The 18,441-nt window shown below is 39.4% G+C and overlaps 1 protein-coding gene across 5 annotated transcripts in view; it reads right to left on the bottom strand.

The window, feature by feature from the left end:
- DLG1 (discs, large homolog 1 (Drosophila)) overlaps positions 1–16,027 on the bottom strand; it is a 266,080-nt gene extending 250,053 nt beyond the window's left edge. For 3 of the 5 annotated variants that reach the window (XM_006884182.1, XM_006884180.1, XM_006884183.1), the window contains exons 1-2: positions 15,987–16,027; positions 15,210–15,341 (exon numbers count right to left, since the gene is read on the bottom strand). In XM_006884182.1, the coding sequence (XP_006884244.1) occupies positions 15,210–15,341; positions 15,987–16,005 (151 nt within the window). In that variant the 5' untranslated portion in view covers positions 16,006–16,027. The remainder of the gene's footprint in view (positions 1–15,209; positions 15,342–15,986) is intronic. The other 2 variants (XM_006884181.1, XM_006884184.1) reach the window with 1 other exon arrangement.
- Between the last annotated feature and the right edge of the window lie 2,414 nt (positions 16,028–18,441).

Genomic DNA, 18,441 nt, shown 5'->3' with positions numbered 1-18,441 from the left:
CCTTGACCAATAGGCAATATCATGATAGAGAAAAATAGAGTTTTCAAAGATTTCTCGATCCACAATCAACACTCTTATTATTTTTTTTGTTGTTAGATGTTGTCGAGTATCTTACAAACAATAGTTCTGAACTTTGTCCTATCTTGTGCTATCCTCATCATCTCTGACACACCTGAGCCTACTGCTGCAGTCAATGTGTCAATCCATTTTTTCAAAGGTCTTCCTCTCTTTCAATGACCTTTTCAAGTGTCAATACTCATAGCAGTCAGGAAAGCAAAAGACATGTTTCACTGGGGCAATCTGCGAACAAGAGTCTCTTTAAAGTGTTAAAGAACAAGGATGTCACACTGAAGACTAGTGTGTGACTGAGGCAAGCCACAATATTTTCGAATGTTTCCTTTGCATCTGAAAGTTGGGAAATGATTAAGGATAACCAAAATAGAATTGATGCCTTTGAAATGTAGTGTTGCTAAAGACGACTGTCTCAAGGACTGCCAAAAGAACAAACAAATATGTCTTGATAGAAGCACAATCAGGGTGCTCATTCAAGGCAAGGAGAATAAAACTTCACATTTAGGATATTGTCAGGAGTGGCCACTCCTGGAAAAAAACATGCTGGGAAAGGTAGCGGGTCAACTAAAGAGAGAAAAACTTCCAACAAAATGATCTGAAAAGCTAACTACTACTAAAGAAGAAAATCACTGATCTCCAAGCCTACTACACATCCACAGTAATCAAGACAGTCTGGTACTAATACAGTGATGGGTACATAGACCAACTTAACAGAAATGAGAACACGGAAGTAAATCCATCCACCTATGGATCCTTCTGATCTCTGTCAAGGAGATAGAATTCATTAAGTGAAGAAAAGACAATTTCTTAACAAATAGTGCTAGCAAAACTAGCTATCTATTGGAAGAAAATTAAAACAAGACTTACATATCCTACAGTTTATAAAAACTAACTCAAGATGGATCAAGGACCATCGTAGAAAACCTTAAAAAATAAAGATCATCAAAGAAAAAACTGGGGCAAACAGGAGCCCAAATCAATGGCATAGACTATCAAAACATAACAAAAAATGCACAATTCATAAAATAAACCAGATGCCTGGGACCTCCTAACAATTAAATCGAAAGACTTCCGAAACAGTCAAACAAAAAAAAAAGAAAAAAGAAAAGAAAAAACAACTTACAGACTGGGGAAAATATCTGGCAAGGGCACATGTGACAAGAGACTTATCTCTAAAATTTATGAAAAATCCATGCAATATTATTCAAAATGGTTGACTCTGGAGAACATTATGCTGAGTGAAATATCCCAGTTACAAAGGGACAAATATTACATGATGCCACTGTTGTAGAATGGGACTGTCCTTGGGGTTGGGGAGAGACTGAGTAAGATGGGTTCAATGATGTGTGCTGCACTGAGGCGGAGGAGGGAGGGAACTGTGTGCTGCACTGAGGCGGAGGAGGGAGGGAACTGTTTAAAAGAGATATATAACTGGGTGTTTCTGTCATCACAGGAGTCTAGAGCGAGGGCTACATGGTGGAGGGGACCTGGGGGAGGGTTTGTAAAACAATGAAAGAATCTTTTCTTTTACTTTTCCATAATTTTTGGACTCATGTACTTATAACTTGTTAGTCAAATTTGTGTCTTCTAGGTTGCAACACCCCCATGATACATCTTCAAGGATATGAACATGTATAGCCAAGCACAATCAATAAGAGTGCATCTAAATTCCAAAATCAATCTCCATAATAGTCTATGTGTTTCCTACCGCCAAAGGGGCCCTTTAGAGTAGTGAGAGAAGATCTTCACCCTGAAACCCACAGCGTCCCTTTTCAGCAGGAAGTAGCTAAGAGAATACGCCATCCCCTTTTCCTTATGAATCAGGGTGAAGTCTCTCTCAGGGAGGAGTGATAGGGAATGGCAAAGGACACACTGACAAAGAAGATTAATCAGAACTGGCTTTGACAAGCACTGTGGCATTTGGACAAGAACAAACTGGGAGGAGGGTAGAGAGAATGGTGTAGCGGTGAATGAGTGGAAGCCCAAAATCTCTGTAAATGTTTATGAAAATAAATAAAATATAATTATAGAAAAAAAATAAAATTTATGAAAAATCCAACACCTTAAGAATAAAAAGATAAACCAACCCAATTACAAAATGGGCAGAAGACATGAATAGAAAGGCTTAGGATGGCCAACAAACACAGAGAAATACCTTTGATCATTAGCTATTAGAGAGAAGCAAATCATAACAAAAATATTGTTATCATCTGGTAAAAATAGCAACATTTAATAAACCATCAAGTAACAAACACTGATGAGGTTGTGGAGAGATGGTGCAATCATAAAAGAAAGCTAAAGAAAGAAGTACCACTTGACCAAGCAATCTGACTACTAGGCATATGTTCCAAAGAAATAAGAGATGCAACATAAAATTATACGAGCACACTCATGTTTACTGCAGCATTATTTCTAAGAACAGAGAATGAGAAACAACCTAAGAGTACATAATGCATGAATGGCTACAGAAACTATATTAGAGTATTATGCCTAACTTAAAATATGAATCAGAACTGGTGAAATACTGCATAAGATGAATGAATCTAGAATAAATTATGCTCAGTGATATAAGTCAGCCATAAAAGGACAAGACAAAATCAATCTTGAAGGGAAAACAAGAATCAGAAGAGAGGAGTAGAAATTAATAAATAGATAAATTAGGTGAAAGGAGATCATTGCTGATGTCAGATGAATCCTTGGTGAGTGCAGAGAATACCAGAACAATGTTTAGTTGCACTGTTGACTATTCAATGGTGTTTAACTGTGTAGAACATAACAAATAATGGCTAACACTGAGAAAAATGGTAATCCCAGAACACTTGTGCTCAGACAAAACCTGTACCTAGACTAAGAGGCTGTTGTGTGAACAGAGCAAGGGAGAACTACATGATTTAAAATGCAAAAAAGGAATGCTCCATGGTTGTATACTCTCGCAGTACTTACTCAATCTGTATGCTGAGCAAATTATTCAAGAAGCTGGACTTCATGAAGAAGTGTGGCAGGAAGACTCAACAATAAATTTTGATACCCAGAGGGCAGAAACTTGCTTGGTGAAAGTGAGGAAGACTTGAAACACTTGTTGCTCTAATACTGCAGCCTTCAATATGGATTGCATCTCAATGCCAAGAAAAAAACTGTCACCACTGGACCCATAGGCAACATCATGATAGAGAGAAAAAAAGATTTAAACTGTCAATGACTTCATCTAACTTGGATTCACAATCAATAACACCTGGCACCAGTGGTCAAGAGATTAGGGGGGAGAAAAAAAAGATTAGGAGATGTACTGCACTGGCAAATTCTACAGTCAGGGACCTCTCCAAGTCACTGAGGAGCTATGTTTTTAGTTTGAGGACTAAGATATGCCTGACCCAGACCATGGTCTTTTCAATCACTTGCTTTGCATCAGAGAACAATGACTAAGGATGCCAGAAGAAGAACTGATGCCTTTCAGCTGCGGTGTTGGAGAAGAGTACTAAATATGCCATGGACTATCAAAATAAACAGATTAGTTTTGGAAAAAGTGCAGCCAGAGTGCTTCTTGGAGGCAAAAATAGCAAAGTTTTGTCTCACATATTTTGGGCATGTTGCTAGGAGAGGCTATTCCTTGGAGGACATCATTTTGGAAAGGTGGAAAGATGGTGAAGGAGAGGAAGACCCTCAACCAGGTGGACTGACAGTGACTGCAGCTATGCGTTCAAATGTGTTCTAGATTGTGATGTTGGCACAGGATAGGTCAGGGTTCAGAGTTGTTGTTCACAGTCTTACTCAACTTGACAGCACCTAACAACAAGGTTAAAGAGAAATGGAGTAAGAGGTTGATTCAAAGTAACTACTATAGAGTTAGAACTGATTCCTCCAGCAGGTTTTAGACAGACTAGAGACTGTCCATCATTCTCCTGTGGTGTTGCTGGTGGATTAGAACGACCACAGAAGATCGCCTTTCGGTTAACAGTACAACTTCCTATGAATTATATCACTGGACCTCAGAGCCTGATTAGACATTATAATAAATCAATCCCATTAATCAACTGTAATTCATATTATAAAATGTGTACAAGTGATTAAATGAAAAACTGGTATGATTGTAAACTCTACCTCAATTAAAAAAAATACATAAATAAATAAAGCTGTGATATGGGAGCACCAAACCTACTTATCTAGCCTCACAGGATGAGGACAATTATTATTAGGACCAACAGTCCATAGTTGACTGCTGTGAGGTAGAGGTGAGACATACCTCCACATTATACCTTTTTTCTTTTAACCAATTATGACACCACCTGTCCTTTCCATCTCTCCTAATTCTCAGTGCCACTGAATCAGTCAGTTCCAATTTGTAGTGACCCTTTACCAGGCTCCCAAAGCTATAAATCATAATGGGAGGAGACTGCGGAGCATCTGGTATATTCAAATACCAAAGATATGTAGACTATGAATTAGAAACATTTCTCATGAGAACTATACCACAACTCCTGCTGAGTCTGATTATTCACTGCAATGGCCACACAGAACTTATACACCATAATCACATTATGAGATTTAATAATGCAATTGTCGAGGGGTGAAGGAAATGGAAAGATTCGGTGTAAAAAACAATGTATTCGAACTCTGTCAATAAATTTAAAAGAAATTAAAAATAACACAGTCATAGTTGCTGTTAATGCCATCAAGTCGACTACGATTAATAGCAACCCTATGAATACAACAGATCTGAATTTTGCCTTGTCCTGCATCATAGTCTATCTCTGAAATGCTCCAGCCCACTGTTAAGAGTTACTGCGTCAATCCATCTTCTTGAGGGTCTTCCTCTCGTTCTCTGACTCTCCACCCTGCCCAGCATGATGTCTTTTTCACAGGGCTGGCCTCTCCTGACAACATGTCCTCATATGTGAGACAAAATTTTACCACCCTTGCCTCCAAGGAGCTCCTTGGTTGCATTTCCTCCAAGGCAAACTTGTTTGCTCTTTTGGCAGTTCATATTCTTTACATTCTGTATTCTCCAATACCACAATTTAAAGGCATCAATTCTTCTGTTCTCTTTATTCACTGTCCAAATTTCTGACAGAAAGTAACTGAAAATATCATGGCTTCAAAGACATGCCTCTTAGTCTTTAAACTGATATCCTTGCTCTTCAGCATTTTGCACATGTCTTTAACAGAAGATTCTCCCAATGCAACATGTCTTTTGTGTTTTATTTTTTTACTGTTGTTACCATGGGTGTTGGCTGTGGATCTAAGTAAAATGAAACTGTTGATAACTTCAACCTTTTCTCCATCTATCAAAATGTTGCCTTATTGATCCCATGGTGAGAATTTTGTTTTACTGAAGTAGGTTACAATTTAGGATCAGGCATGACTTGGAATATAGTTCTTCAAATACAACAGACTTTTTTGCAACCCTGACCACTAGCAGACCTCTGTTTGGCCCTCAGCCTCTGCTTGGCTTTGGTAGTGTTACAGAGCTCTTCAGTTTCACCAATAAATTCCCTAAAACGATTCCACTCCACCAGTAAGCCTCTGAGGCGCTCAGCTCTCTTGCTCTGTAGGATGGGATACACACTGGAAGCAACCTGGATCCACAGGCTGGGAAACCCACTGTATTATCTCATGCTGGTTTCCTAGTTCTGCTCTTATCACTTTGCTGCCACTTCTTGTCCTGTTTCTGATATTACAGTGCTCACACACATGTCCTCTCCCCATCTGCCGAGTTTAAGCCATTTTCGGTACCTCAGGTCCAAAGGACACCACTCCTGTCTCCCTTTCATGGTGAAAAATGATGGTCCCTTCATCCCAAGTGGCTTTGGTATGGTTCACTTTAAGGCCAGCAGGATATAAAAACTTAGCAATCCTCCCATCACAGTTCCACACACTTTGTGTGGTCTTGCCCCATAAGGCAATATGGATGGTATCTCAATATCAAAGAAAAAAAATTCTCAAATGTAGAAGTGATTCAAACTTTCAACCATTTCATCTTACTTGTATTTACAATCAGTACACTCGGTACGAGCAGTTAGGAAATCAGCAGAAGAGGTATTGTAATGGCAAAGTCCACAGTCAGGAACAGATCCAAATACTGAGGGGCAAAGATGTTAGTTTGAGGAGTAAGGTGTGCCTGGTTCTGGCTATGGTGTTTCTAGTCACCTGCTATGTTGCTAAGATCTGGACAATGACTAATAAGGACAGAAAAAGAATTGATGCCTTTGAGCTGTGGTCTCGGAATAAAAGTTCTGAATATCCCATGGACTGCCAAAAGGACAAACAGATCCAAGTCTTGGAGAAGGTACAGCCAGAGTGCTTCTTGGAGTCAAAGATAATAAAACTTATCTCAGATGGTTTGGGCATATTGCTAGGAGAGGCTATACCTTGGAGAGGACATTATGCTTGGAGGGACATTACCACAAGAGAGGAAGACCCTCAATCAAGTGGAATGACACAGTGACTGCAGCAATGAGTTCGAGTTTGTCAGAGATTTTAAGAATAGGGCAGGATTCATATTTATTCATAGGGTTGCTATGGGTCGTTATTGACTCAATAGCACCTAACAACAGCAGCAACAAATCCCTACAAAATACTATCTGCACAGTTTTACCAGTTTTCTAATAGAAGTTACAAGATCATGAGGAGAAATACAATATAAATACGATCCAATGCAGTGCTAAATCTATGACAAATTTTATTAAGGAGGGTATGTACATGGTATTAAAGTATCTCCCTTACATAATGTTTATATGTCACAAGGAGGGAACTACAGCTATAGATAATAACTAAATGTTAAAAATACCATTATCAAAGAAGGGAAGATGACAATGTGTGCCTCTGGGTTGGTAAAATCCTAACCCAAAATAACCTCAATCTAATCATGAGTAAGTAAACCCTAGACAAATCCTAAAAAAAGGAACATACAAAAAAAGTTAAAATGAAGGGAACTGTTTTTCAAAATGTCAATGTTATAAAATACAAAGGAAAAAAGACTGTAGAAATGTTTCCAGATTGAAAAAGATATCAATCTGGATTTGTCACTGAATATGACAAACTAAATTAAAATGCTATACTGAGCTCGAGAGTGGATCTTGTACTGGAAAAATCTTAAGCCTACATAGGTGAAATAGCTCAGACTAGGAAAAACGTTTAGATGCTTTCACAGCTCTGTGATTCCAATATTCTACATAGAATTCAAGATTCAGTATTATCAAAGTAGTACATGAATGCTGTAAGCAAATCTATCAGCAGATAACTCAACCAAAATTACTAACTAAAAAGTTTATAATGACATTTTCCTACAACTCCATCAAGCTTTATTCAACAGTCCAATCCATATGCTGTTATATAAACTTCCCTTTCCCAAACCAACCCTGCAAAGGTACACACACAGTTAGCAAGAGACTAAAATATACCACCAATGGGACTAATAATAAGCAAATCCTTCCTCTCAAATTTCTGAAAGAAATGTTGACATTTTAACACCATTGCTGGAAATGCTCAAACACTGTAAATAGATTTTTAAAAATATGTAAATATATCTTTCATCATTAGAAATACCGTTTCAAAATAAGTGGCTTACAATAAAAACCACTGATCACAAATACCAGCATGTTTTAAATGCTATTGTTGATATGTGCCTTCAAGTTGGTACCGACCCAGAGCTGATCCACCAACAGGTTTTCAGAGGCAGTTAATTGCACAGGAAGACACTATTCATCCTTCTCTGGAGCAGCTGGTAGATTAGAACTGTGTAGCTTTGGGATTGAGGCCAGCTTCTTACCCCTACGCCAGAGCTTTCAATTGTTATTAGTGTACTTAACACTCACTGTATTAAATGATACAACTTCATCAGAATGACTTTGAAACATTCAAACGCTTTTAATGGTTGGAGGTCAGAAGTCGGTCTGGATTCAGATTATATTTTAATTTCTAACCCTACAAGTTAGTATATGAAAGTCCTTGGTTAAAAAATATAATCTCAGTGCCTCCTTTTTCTAACCTATAAGATAGTTATGATGATTAGATGAAATAATTCATTTCAAGCACCTGCACTGGCACATAAAAGTCCTCAACAAATGCCAGCCATTACTGTTTTGCATACACTTAAAATTAGTCATATTTTGAAATCCAATTTACAAATTTCAATTTTACCAAGCTAATAACAGAGAACTGAGCTAGAATTATGAAATAAGAAGTAGTATTACATTACCTATCTAATACTTTTCAAGATCTTCAGAACTAAAAAACAGGATGAAAATAAACGTGTTACTTATTGCAGACTAAATATACCATTATTTCAGTTTCTTTGAGAAAAGTTTCATCTCCAAAGCCATTTGTTTCTCTAAATGAAGAACTATAATTTTTATTAAAATAAGAAAAACTGAGGATAAAAAAAAGAACTCATTAAAATAATCAGCCTCTAATCACAAGTTTATTTTCAAAGAGAAGCTTTAACGGGAGAACTGAATAGCTTTACCTGGGCAGGCATAAAGAGTCACTTTATTCAAACTAAAGCATACACTGAGAACGTAGTGCATCATCCTCAATTAAAATCAAACAAAAAAAAATCATATATAGCAAATAATATGACAATGTACTGAAGTCTCTAAAGCCAGCCTAATCGTTAGCCCAATTTTTCTCCTAAGCACAGGAAGAACAGAGTTCTTTGGTGCTATTAAGAAATATCAGGGGTTTACACCACAAGGTCAATAACCCAATTGAAAAATGGGCACAGGATATGGACACTTCAAAGATGACATTCACATCGCAAACAAACACAAGAAGAAATGTTCAATATCCCTAGCTCTAAGAGAGATGCAAATCAAAACTATGAGATATCATCTCACCACAGTAAGAATAGCAAAATTTAACATAACAGCAAACATCAAATGCTGGCGAGGTTGTGGAGAAACTGGAACTCTTATTCACTCTTAGTGGGAGTGTAAAACGGTGCAACCACTATGGAAGGCAGTCTGGCACGTTCTCAAAAAGGTGGAAATAGAAATAGCATTTGACCTAGCAATTCTACTACTGGAAATTTACCCTAAATAAACCATAACTGCCACCCAAGCAGATATATGTACATTCATGTATACTGCAGCTTTGTTCACAATAGCAAAGAGCTGGAAACAACCCAAGTGCCCATCAATAAATGAATGGATACAGAAGCTCTGGTATAGTCACACAATGGAATACTATGCAGCATTGAAAAACAAGGAACTCATGAAATATTATTCAAAATGGGTGACCACAGAGGACATTATGCTGAGTGAAACATCTCAGTCACAAAAGGACAAATATTGCATAGTGCCACTGTTGTAAAACGGGACTAACATTGGGGTTGAGGGAAGAGAAGGAGAAGAGGAATGATGTATACTGTATTGAAACAGATGAGGGAGAGAACTGTTTAAAAGAGATATATGATTGGGTATTATTGTCATAGAGGAGTCCAGAATAAAGGCTGCACAGTGGAGTGGACTTGGAGGGACTGCCTAACAATGAAAGTTTTCTTTTACTTTTCAATGAGAAGAAAGAAGTGTGGGGGAGGGGTGGGCAGGGAGAAAAGGGCAACAATGAATGGCTGGAAACCCTAAACTTTCATTAAAATTAATTTTTAAAAAAAAAGAAAGAAAAATATAAGGGGTTTAGACAAATATGTAATCTCTAACTACCACAGTAGTCCCAGATGCCAGAGAGACTTTAGAATCAGGAATGGCCTGTAACTACCATGTACCTGAACATTTGAGCTCTGTCTGTACTCAAGGCATACCCTGTCTGCTTTACTCAAAACATTTTCAAGTATAAGTGCTGTGGTTCTTGGTGGCATGAAATTGCCCACAACTCATAGTGACCCCATAAACAACAGTGTAAAAAATAGTAATACAATGCAAACTACAGTAAACTTGTATCTGCCATTTACAGAAAAACTATATATATATTATATGTATGCAGTTACCAAAAAACATGTTTTAGAATTAAATTTTAAACAAATATGCAGCACATGAAAATTTTTTTAGAGCTAAGTTTATAAGTATTTGACTGTAAAGAAACAATTTAGTGGTACAACCTTAGAGAGCTGGGAAAATACTATTTGTTGCAGAAATCTTACTATTTGGCATATGCTCCAAAGAAATAAAAGCTGCAACAAAACAGATATACACATACCACCCAAGCGTACTGCAACTGTGTTATATACAATAGCTAAGAGTGACAACCCAAGTGTACATCAAGGGGCAAAAGCTACAGAACCTGTAGAGAAGAAGTGTTATGCCTCACTAGAGAGCTCTGTGGCCTAGTGGAAAGAAGCTGCACTGCAATCCCAAAGGCACAATATTCAAATCCACAAGATGCTTCGAGAGAGGAGGATGGGCAATCTCTTCCCAAGCAATTAACTGCCTCTGAAAATCCACAAGAGGGTCAGCTATGAGTCAATTCCGATTTGAAAGCAAAAGAAAAAAAAAACAAAACTCAAAAATACAAGAAATATTGCCTAACATGATGAATCTATAACAAATTATACTGAGTAAGTCAATCACAAAAAAAAAAAAGTCCAATTAAGTTTAACAAGGAGGGAAAGGAAGGTAAAAATTAATCAACAGAGTGACAGGAAAGGTAAGACACAATAAGGGACTGATTAGACATTGTAATTAATGACAGTTAACAAATGATAATCACTGTTATAAAACAAAATGAGCATGAATGATTAAAGGAAAAACTAGTATTATTTGTAAACCTTCATTCAAATGAGAAAGAAAAAGAAAGTATCTCCACTAGCCTAAGTGACAAATAAGATTAGGAATACAAACTGAACTCATAAAGGCACTGCTGCTTTTTTCCTTTTACTATCTGGACCTACTCTCTTTCACCGGTTACTAGTTAATAGGACTGGGCAGACAGATGGTGCTTAGAACTGATGGAATAGTAAAGGTTCATTGTGTCCAGGCACTGGTTTTAACTACAACTACTGGAGCTCTGCTTGCTTAGTAGTAAGGCACTGTTGCATTGCCAACCCAAAGTCACATGGTTCAAATCTACAAGCTGCTCCACAGAAGAAAGAAAAGTAATCTCCTCCCATGCAAGTAAACTGCCTCTGAAAATCCAATGCTGAGTCAGCTATGAGTTGGTTCCAACTTGACAACACATAACAACTACTATTAATACAGTCAGGATTTTTAATGTTCTATACTTTGGGGATGTGGCCAGGAGGGACTGACCCTTAGAGCAGGACATCATGCTTAGAAGGATGGAGGAACAGCACAGGAGAGGAAGACCCTAGATGAGATGAACTGATATAATAAGTAAGGCAATGGGGGTAGGTGTGTCAGAGTGAGACTGGTTCGGGACAGGGTACGCTGCAGAGCTGTTGTACATAAGGTCACTATGAGTTGCAGGCGACTCAATGGCACATAACATTCTCTTAAAATTATAAATTGTTCCCTAATTATAAAAGCAGAATTGTTGTCAGGTGATATGACTCACAGAGACCTTATGAACAGCAAAAAGGAAATAATCCTTGTCCTGTACCATCCTCATATTCTCTACCTGCTCAAGCCAACCATTATTACAGTCACTGTGTCAATCTATCCTGTTGAGGGCCTTCCTCTCTTTCTCTGACTCCCACCTTTCCCACCATGTTGTCTTTTTCTAAGGACTGGCTCCTCCTGACTACATGCCCAAAGAATGTAAGATAAGGTTCACATTCCTTGCCTCTAAGGAGCATCTGGTTGCACTCCTGAAGACAGATCTGTTTGTTCTTTTGACAGTCCTTGATGTATTCAATACTCTTTGCCAACACCATAATTCCAAGACATTCATTCTTCTTCTGTCTCCTGATTCAAGGTCCAACTTTCAGGTAGACATGAAACAATTTAAAAGATTATGGCTTGGATCTGGTGTGCCTTATCCTTTAACCCGACATTCTTGCTCTTCAGCAGATTTTTCCCAAAGCTTAATTTCTTTAGAAGAGAGCAGAACTATCCCCATAGTTTCCAAGGTTCTAATGTTGCCTAGTGGTAAAGGATGTATGCTGTGAACCCAAAGGAGAAAGATGGGCGATCTCATTCGGTGCAATTTGCAATCTCTGAAAATTCACTGGGGACGTCAGCGATGAGTCAGTTCTGACTGGACAGCACAAAACAACAACAATAATTCTTAGAAAGCAGACTTCACACCTTTCCCCTGAGGAGAAGCTGATAGATTCAAAGTGCTTAACCTTCAGAATGTTAAAAGTTTTTTAAACCACATTAAAAACATCAATACAAACTACCAGCCAGAAAATAAACAACCAATGCTAAACCCAAGTCCAAAGAAACTCAGCATCTCAAGCAACTGGTCATTTTCTCTGTAACCTAAGCACCGAATGATTTCCAAAGATTTCCAAAAGTCAAGACTCAATGATTTTCAAACCCTCAAGTGGTTAAGACCTTTATCTCCTGTAACACTATGGTTTATGATACCAGTTCAGAAGGCAGAATATATAGACTGAAGGAAAAGACAGTTAAACTAGGATTTTTCATTAAACACTAATGCAACAATGGATTCTAGCTAAAAGCAATTTACAAGTTTAAAGCACATTGTGACATATTTCCAAGTCAATGGCACAAGGGTAAAGCACAAAGAAAATCTTACTGGCCTCGAAACTCAGACTGAGAAAAGCAATAGAAGCTAATGAAATAACTCAATTTCAACAAACATAATAGGATGTCTTTATTAATTTAGCAATATCAACAATTCAATTATACAACAACAACTCAAAAACTAATCAGCATCAAGTCAATTCCAACTGTAAGTGGCTCCGCATGACAGAGTAGGTCTGACCCTCACAGGGGCTGTAAATTTGTACAGAAGCAGAATGTCTCATCTTTCACCACTGAGCAGCTAGGAGATTCAAACCTTTTGATTAGCAGCTAACTGCTTTAACACAGCACCACCAGTGTTAACAATTCAATTACACTATAAAAATGCACAAAATCTCTACTAATTATAGGGAGCTCTGATGGCTTAGTGGTAAGAATCTGCACTACAATCTCAAAAAAATCTCTATTAATTTTATCCACTTCAAAACTCCTATAATCTATTCCTTTAAATTACAGCAAAATCTGAAAACCACATCCTATGAAGCATTAAAATATAAATAACTTTAAATGCCAAAATAAATTTACAACAACTTAAATCATATAAGTAAGATTTATAAGAATAAACTTACTTGGAAAACTAACGCTCTTAAAATTAAAATACACAAAAGAATGAATGAGTACATTCAAAACCTACAATAGGCAAGGCAGTATAAAAAAAAATCCCTCCAAACATAGCAAATTCACGCCAATTTATGGAGGACTCTAGGAAACACAGCTTCCGTTTCATTAAACCATTTACTTAAGTTACAGCCTTCAGCCATCACATACAAAAGGATATACACACACGTGAATGGGGCCATATTAGCCATACAATTTTTTCCCTATTTATAATACACTGAGCCTAATGGTAATTTGTTATTGTTGTTAGGTGCCATCGAGTCACAGCCGACTCATAGTGACCCTATGAACTGAAGGCCTGAGTACTGTTCATACATAGAGTTTCTGGAGGCAAGCCATTTCAGAAGTGGATGCCGCTCCTGCTTCCAGGCTTGTTTTAGTTGGGAAGCTCCAGCCAACACTGCCCACCCACGTGGTACCCATTACCACGACTGGCACATCACTGTCACAGTCTTCAGCATCACAGCAACCACGAAATTTAGTAAACCAAATAATTGAAAATGCTTTTTCTTTTGGTGCTCTTTTGTCACTTTCTGCCTCAGAAGTCCAATTCTGAAGTCTACCAGCTTACAAATGGAAAAATGTGGATCATTTTAAAAATAGGTTGAAGACGTGATATTTTACTCTACAGCTTTATGCATGTTTTTTAAAATATCTAATAAAATTAAATTTTTAAAAATTATTTAAGTGGGAATTGTAAGCAGTGTCATAGACTAGAATCTACCCTGTAAATGTTCACTCAAATAAATAAGTTTTCAAAAGTATTCAATTGCATCATGTGAAATCTTAAATTTTTTTTCCTATTTCTAAAGCAAATTTAGCAGTGTCAATCTAACAATAAATTATTTACCAAAGCACACTAACTTGAAGGTAGTCTTCCAATCACACAAGCATTGACTCTGTCATCTGATAAATGTACTCTTTGCTTGGGAGATACTGATTAAGTAAAGCAATGAAGTGTTAGGTGTTATTGTGAAAGTGTATGCTATAAAATTAGTGACTTTTTTAAAAAATCCATTTTAGAAATGAAAAGGATAAATCTAATTCATTGTTTTGAAAACTATTCAGGATAGGAAGACGAGTTAAATCAGAGCACCTTACTTTATATACCAAGAGCTTATGTACAAAATGTTAAGATTTTGATTTAAAAATGATCTAGCTACTTAAAAGCAAATGTGCTTTGTTTAAAAACCACTGTTCTATTTCACTACTCACATTCCACAGTTAACACAGTGGCCTAGAAAATATTTACTAACATGTGTAAGTTCATTCAATTAATGGCAATGACAAGAAGAGAATTCAGAATGACCATTAGGAAGGTTCTTTTTTAAAACAGTCTCAAATTTAAGTTACATTTAAGACTAAATTTCTGCCTCAATTTTCTTGTCTATATTATTAAGGTATTAAGGTATTAAGATTATTTGTAAGATCATGTTCCAGTCTAACATTCTGACTCCATGAGAAGTTTACTCAGGAGTCTACCTTAAGGGAATGAAGGTTCTTAAATTCAGGAGAACTTTTCAGGGCTCTAGAGAATGGCAAATCAAATATACAGCCAAACGAACAGTAACTTAGCTAACTGCCTTTTGAGTCCAGAAACATTTTTACAACTCCTCCCTCCATTTTTAAATATTTAAAGCAAAAATGTGATATGCTTAAGTTATGAAACACTCTTATCACAGACCACTGAAATAACCTAGTTGAAAATTATTTTAGTTATTGTACATTTTTTAAGATACTGGCCTATCAAAAAACATACACCTTACTGAAGACTTTCCAGTTGTTGAAGGGCTCACAGAAAACCAAACACCCTACTATCTTTGATTTATCTTAAAAAACCAGAATTCAAAGGAAGATTGACTAACAGATGCAGAATGGCAACAAAGTTTTGAAGCTTACCTATTAAAGCCTGAAAAAGGTGGCTCTGAAATATATTGATAACCCGTTCTATGGAGCTTCTGAGTTGTCTGTCCTCAGTTTGACTTAGTTTTGATCGATATTCTTCCAAAAGCAGCAACGCTCTCTGGGTATCTGAGAACAGAAAAGATGTGTTTAAAATAATATCTTTACAGCAAAGTATTACTCACTAGCAATAGAGACACATGATTCTGCAAGACATCTCAACTGATGTTACTCAGCACATGTAAACATAGTTCCTAAAAATTATTTTAAGAAGAAAGAAATTAACATATGCTATCTGAAAGCAGTAAAAGGACAAATGTGAATAGTTTCTAATGAGTTTTTACAGGTAACTGTGTACCAAAAGATCAAACTATAAACTGATAAGCAAAAGCATATACTCTGCAATTTGTCATTTTATACATGCCAAGTATTTTCAAATCAGTACCTGTTATTCCACATTAGCTCACAATACAGTTTTTAGTAAAAGGTAAATGATGACATGCTAAAATAACCTGATTTAAAAAAAAAAAAAAACAAAACAACACTTCAGGAGCAAATACTGTATGTCTCTGTAGTAACTGGAAAGCTGTCAAGAAAAAAACTTTTAACAACACTCAGGTAAACACTAATTTATATGAAATGTGACGCTTCCAATCCCTCAATCGTCCTGTCTCATCAAAGTTAGGCAAACATCTTGAAACAGCAATCGCAAAAGAGACTCAGGGAAAACCAAATGACATCCACAAGGTGAAAGAGTTCCAAAACAATGCCCACCTTGCTTCCGGACCGGCATTTTTTCTCCAGAATCAGGAATAGGACACCTTCAAAAACAGGGAAACGAACAGAGTCGCAGTTAAACTAGCCTTTCTCCCGACGCTTCACATAAGAAAACTCCAGCCCCCATCCGAACAGTCCACCTTTGCAAAGTTTTTCCAAGTGGAAGAAAGAGATTCAAACCCCAGCACGGACAATCACTCTAGCTTTTACCCCCGGAGGGAGGAGGAAAGGGAGGGTCTGTACCCCTACAAATTATGGGGTAACAGAAGTGCATGCTTACAAATTCTCCTCGAAAGCTTCCTCCTCTCCAAGGAACACTCAGCGCCCAGCCCCGGCGCCACCTCCCCAAACCCGCCGAAGTCTGCAGCCGACCCACCTGCTGGGGGAGGTCAGCAGACGCTCCGACCCTTGGCCCCGCGGCCAGCAGCCTCCGGAGCGCTCGGAGCAGCAGTCGGCCGGATCACCCCACCCCACCCGCTCTGGCCCCTTCCTCTCGCTTGCCTTTCTTCGCCGAGCTACTCCAGCGGGGACCGGGCAGGACAGCGGCAGCTCTCCGCGACGCCCTCGCGCCCCACATGCACGCCTCCGCAGTCCCCCACACCTGCGGCTCCGCCACAAAGTTCCAGCGAGAGGCGTGCGCTGGGAGCTGGGGTGCGCTCCGAACCGACTCGGGGCGGCTTCCCCGCCCTGCCCTGCGCTCCACGCCCCCCGCCCCGCCCGGGGCTCCAGGAGCCGAGCTGAGGGGGTGAGGGGACGGGGGAGGAGCTCCGCTCAGCGGCCGCACCCCCGCAGCCTCTTCCACCTTCTCGAACACCGCGGCGGCTTCCCCACTCGCCGCAGCCCGATGGCCCGCTCGCCTTCTCCCTTGCTGGTCGCCCCACCCCCCGGAACCTCGCCTCCTTCGGCGCCCCCAATCGCTCTCCCCCTAAACTTTCCGCCAAGATGGCGGCCCCGGAGCTGGATTGCTGCGCCCCCACGTGACTGCTTTCCCTACCCTCTCAGCCAATGGGAAGTGAGGAGGCGGCTCGCGCTGAGCCCGGGGTTCTCAGCGCTGCTACCTTTGAGTAGAGTGGGGGAGCAGGGCCTGGAGGGGATTGAGAATCTCGTGGAAGGACACGGAGAGCACACCCCAAGTCAATCTCCTCGTTTAAAGGGTCGGCCACTGAAGTGGCGCTGAGGTCAAAGGAGTTGACATGCACACTCTACAGGTGGTCCGCGGTGGCCCTATAGAAGGGCATGCCTTTACCTCGCCCCAGAACCCACCGGTGTATCCGCGGGGTACGAGCTAGTACTGCGCTGGGTTCAGATGGGTTGACGTGTCTGAAGACTCACACCGGATCGAGGACACACGTTGTAGATACACGAGCTGTTTCGGACTCGGCGACAGGCGATGGTGCCCGGTGGCCCTGGGGGTAGGTCCCCAATCGGAAAAACTAGTATTGGGGGAGGGGCAGGCTGCACCACCCACGTCTGGTGGGGGGTGGGGAGAACGGGGGATTGGGAGAAGGAAAGGAGGAGGAGTTAGGGCGGGGGTGCCACCTCTACACTTTGTACTCGGATTTTAGAAGTCAGAATTCCTTCTACAGTAAGAAGTTTGGGAGTTTTCAATTAGTTAAATAGGAAGAATTGTTTATTTGGTGAGAATGTGAGAGTGAGTTGTAGCACAATTTTTTTTTAAAGACTAAATGACTAATTTCCAATGTGTGTGCATTTAAGGGTAAGGAGGAAAGATTCATTCATTCACCCGTTCCTTCCTTTCAGCTTGTCTTCTCCCCAGTCTTTAGGCTCAGGTAGTACCCAGACTTTGACGTGCCCTTTAAGAGCTCACCTGTAGCCACCTCCTCCAAAGCGGAACCGCCTTCGGCTCACACGGCTGATTGAAGTTTCGATTGCACCTCAGAATGGAAAATGGGCGATGACCCTGCTTTCGGGCATAGCTACCCGGATTGTGGATGGGGAAGTGAGGGCAGCCATTCAAGCCACTGCCCAGGTTCCAGTGTATGGGGAACAAATACACACCCCCAAATCCCCCGCGCAAGATCCAGAGGAAAAGATTTGCCCAAGGCCACTCAGAATTTGTTACAGACCTGCAAACTCTGTCTTTCAAAAACTTAAAAAGCTTTTTTTAGCAAACTTGACAATCCTTCACGGACACTGTGTCCATAAATAATAAAGGGAAATACCAGAAACTTCATATGACCCTGGGGGAAGATTAATCCCCTGGGTTTCTCTTTAGAATTCTAACTCTTGATAACCTAACAACCTTAGGGCTCATCTAGATAATTTAAGATAAAGAAACTGCAGTTCAAAGGGAGGAACCAAGTTGCCCAAGGAAATAAAGGCTACCAGAGGAATGTCTATCTATGTTTCATTGACTATGCAAAGGCATTTGTGTAGATCATAACAAACTATGGCTGACTCTGAGAAGAATGGGAATCCCAGAACACTTGAT

Source organism: Elephantulus edwardii, unplaced genomic scaffold (genome assembly GCF_000299155.1).
Source record: "Elephantulus edwardii isolate Elephantulus edwardi_28Jun2011 unplaced genomic scaffold, EleEdw1.0 scaffold00032, whole genome shotgun sequence".
NCBI classification, from domain to species: domain Eukaryota; kingdom Metazoa; phylum Chordata; class Mammalia; order Macroscelidea; family Macroscelididae; genus Elephantulus; species Elephantulus edwardii.
This window is presented reverse-complemented; position numbering and strand designations above follow the sequence as displayed.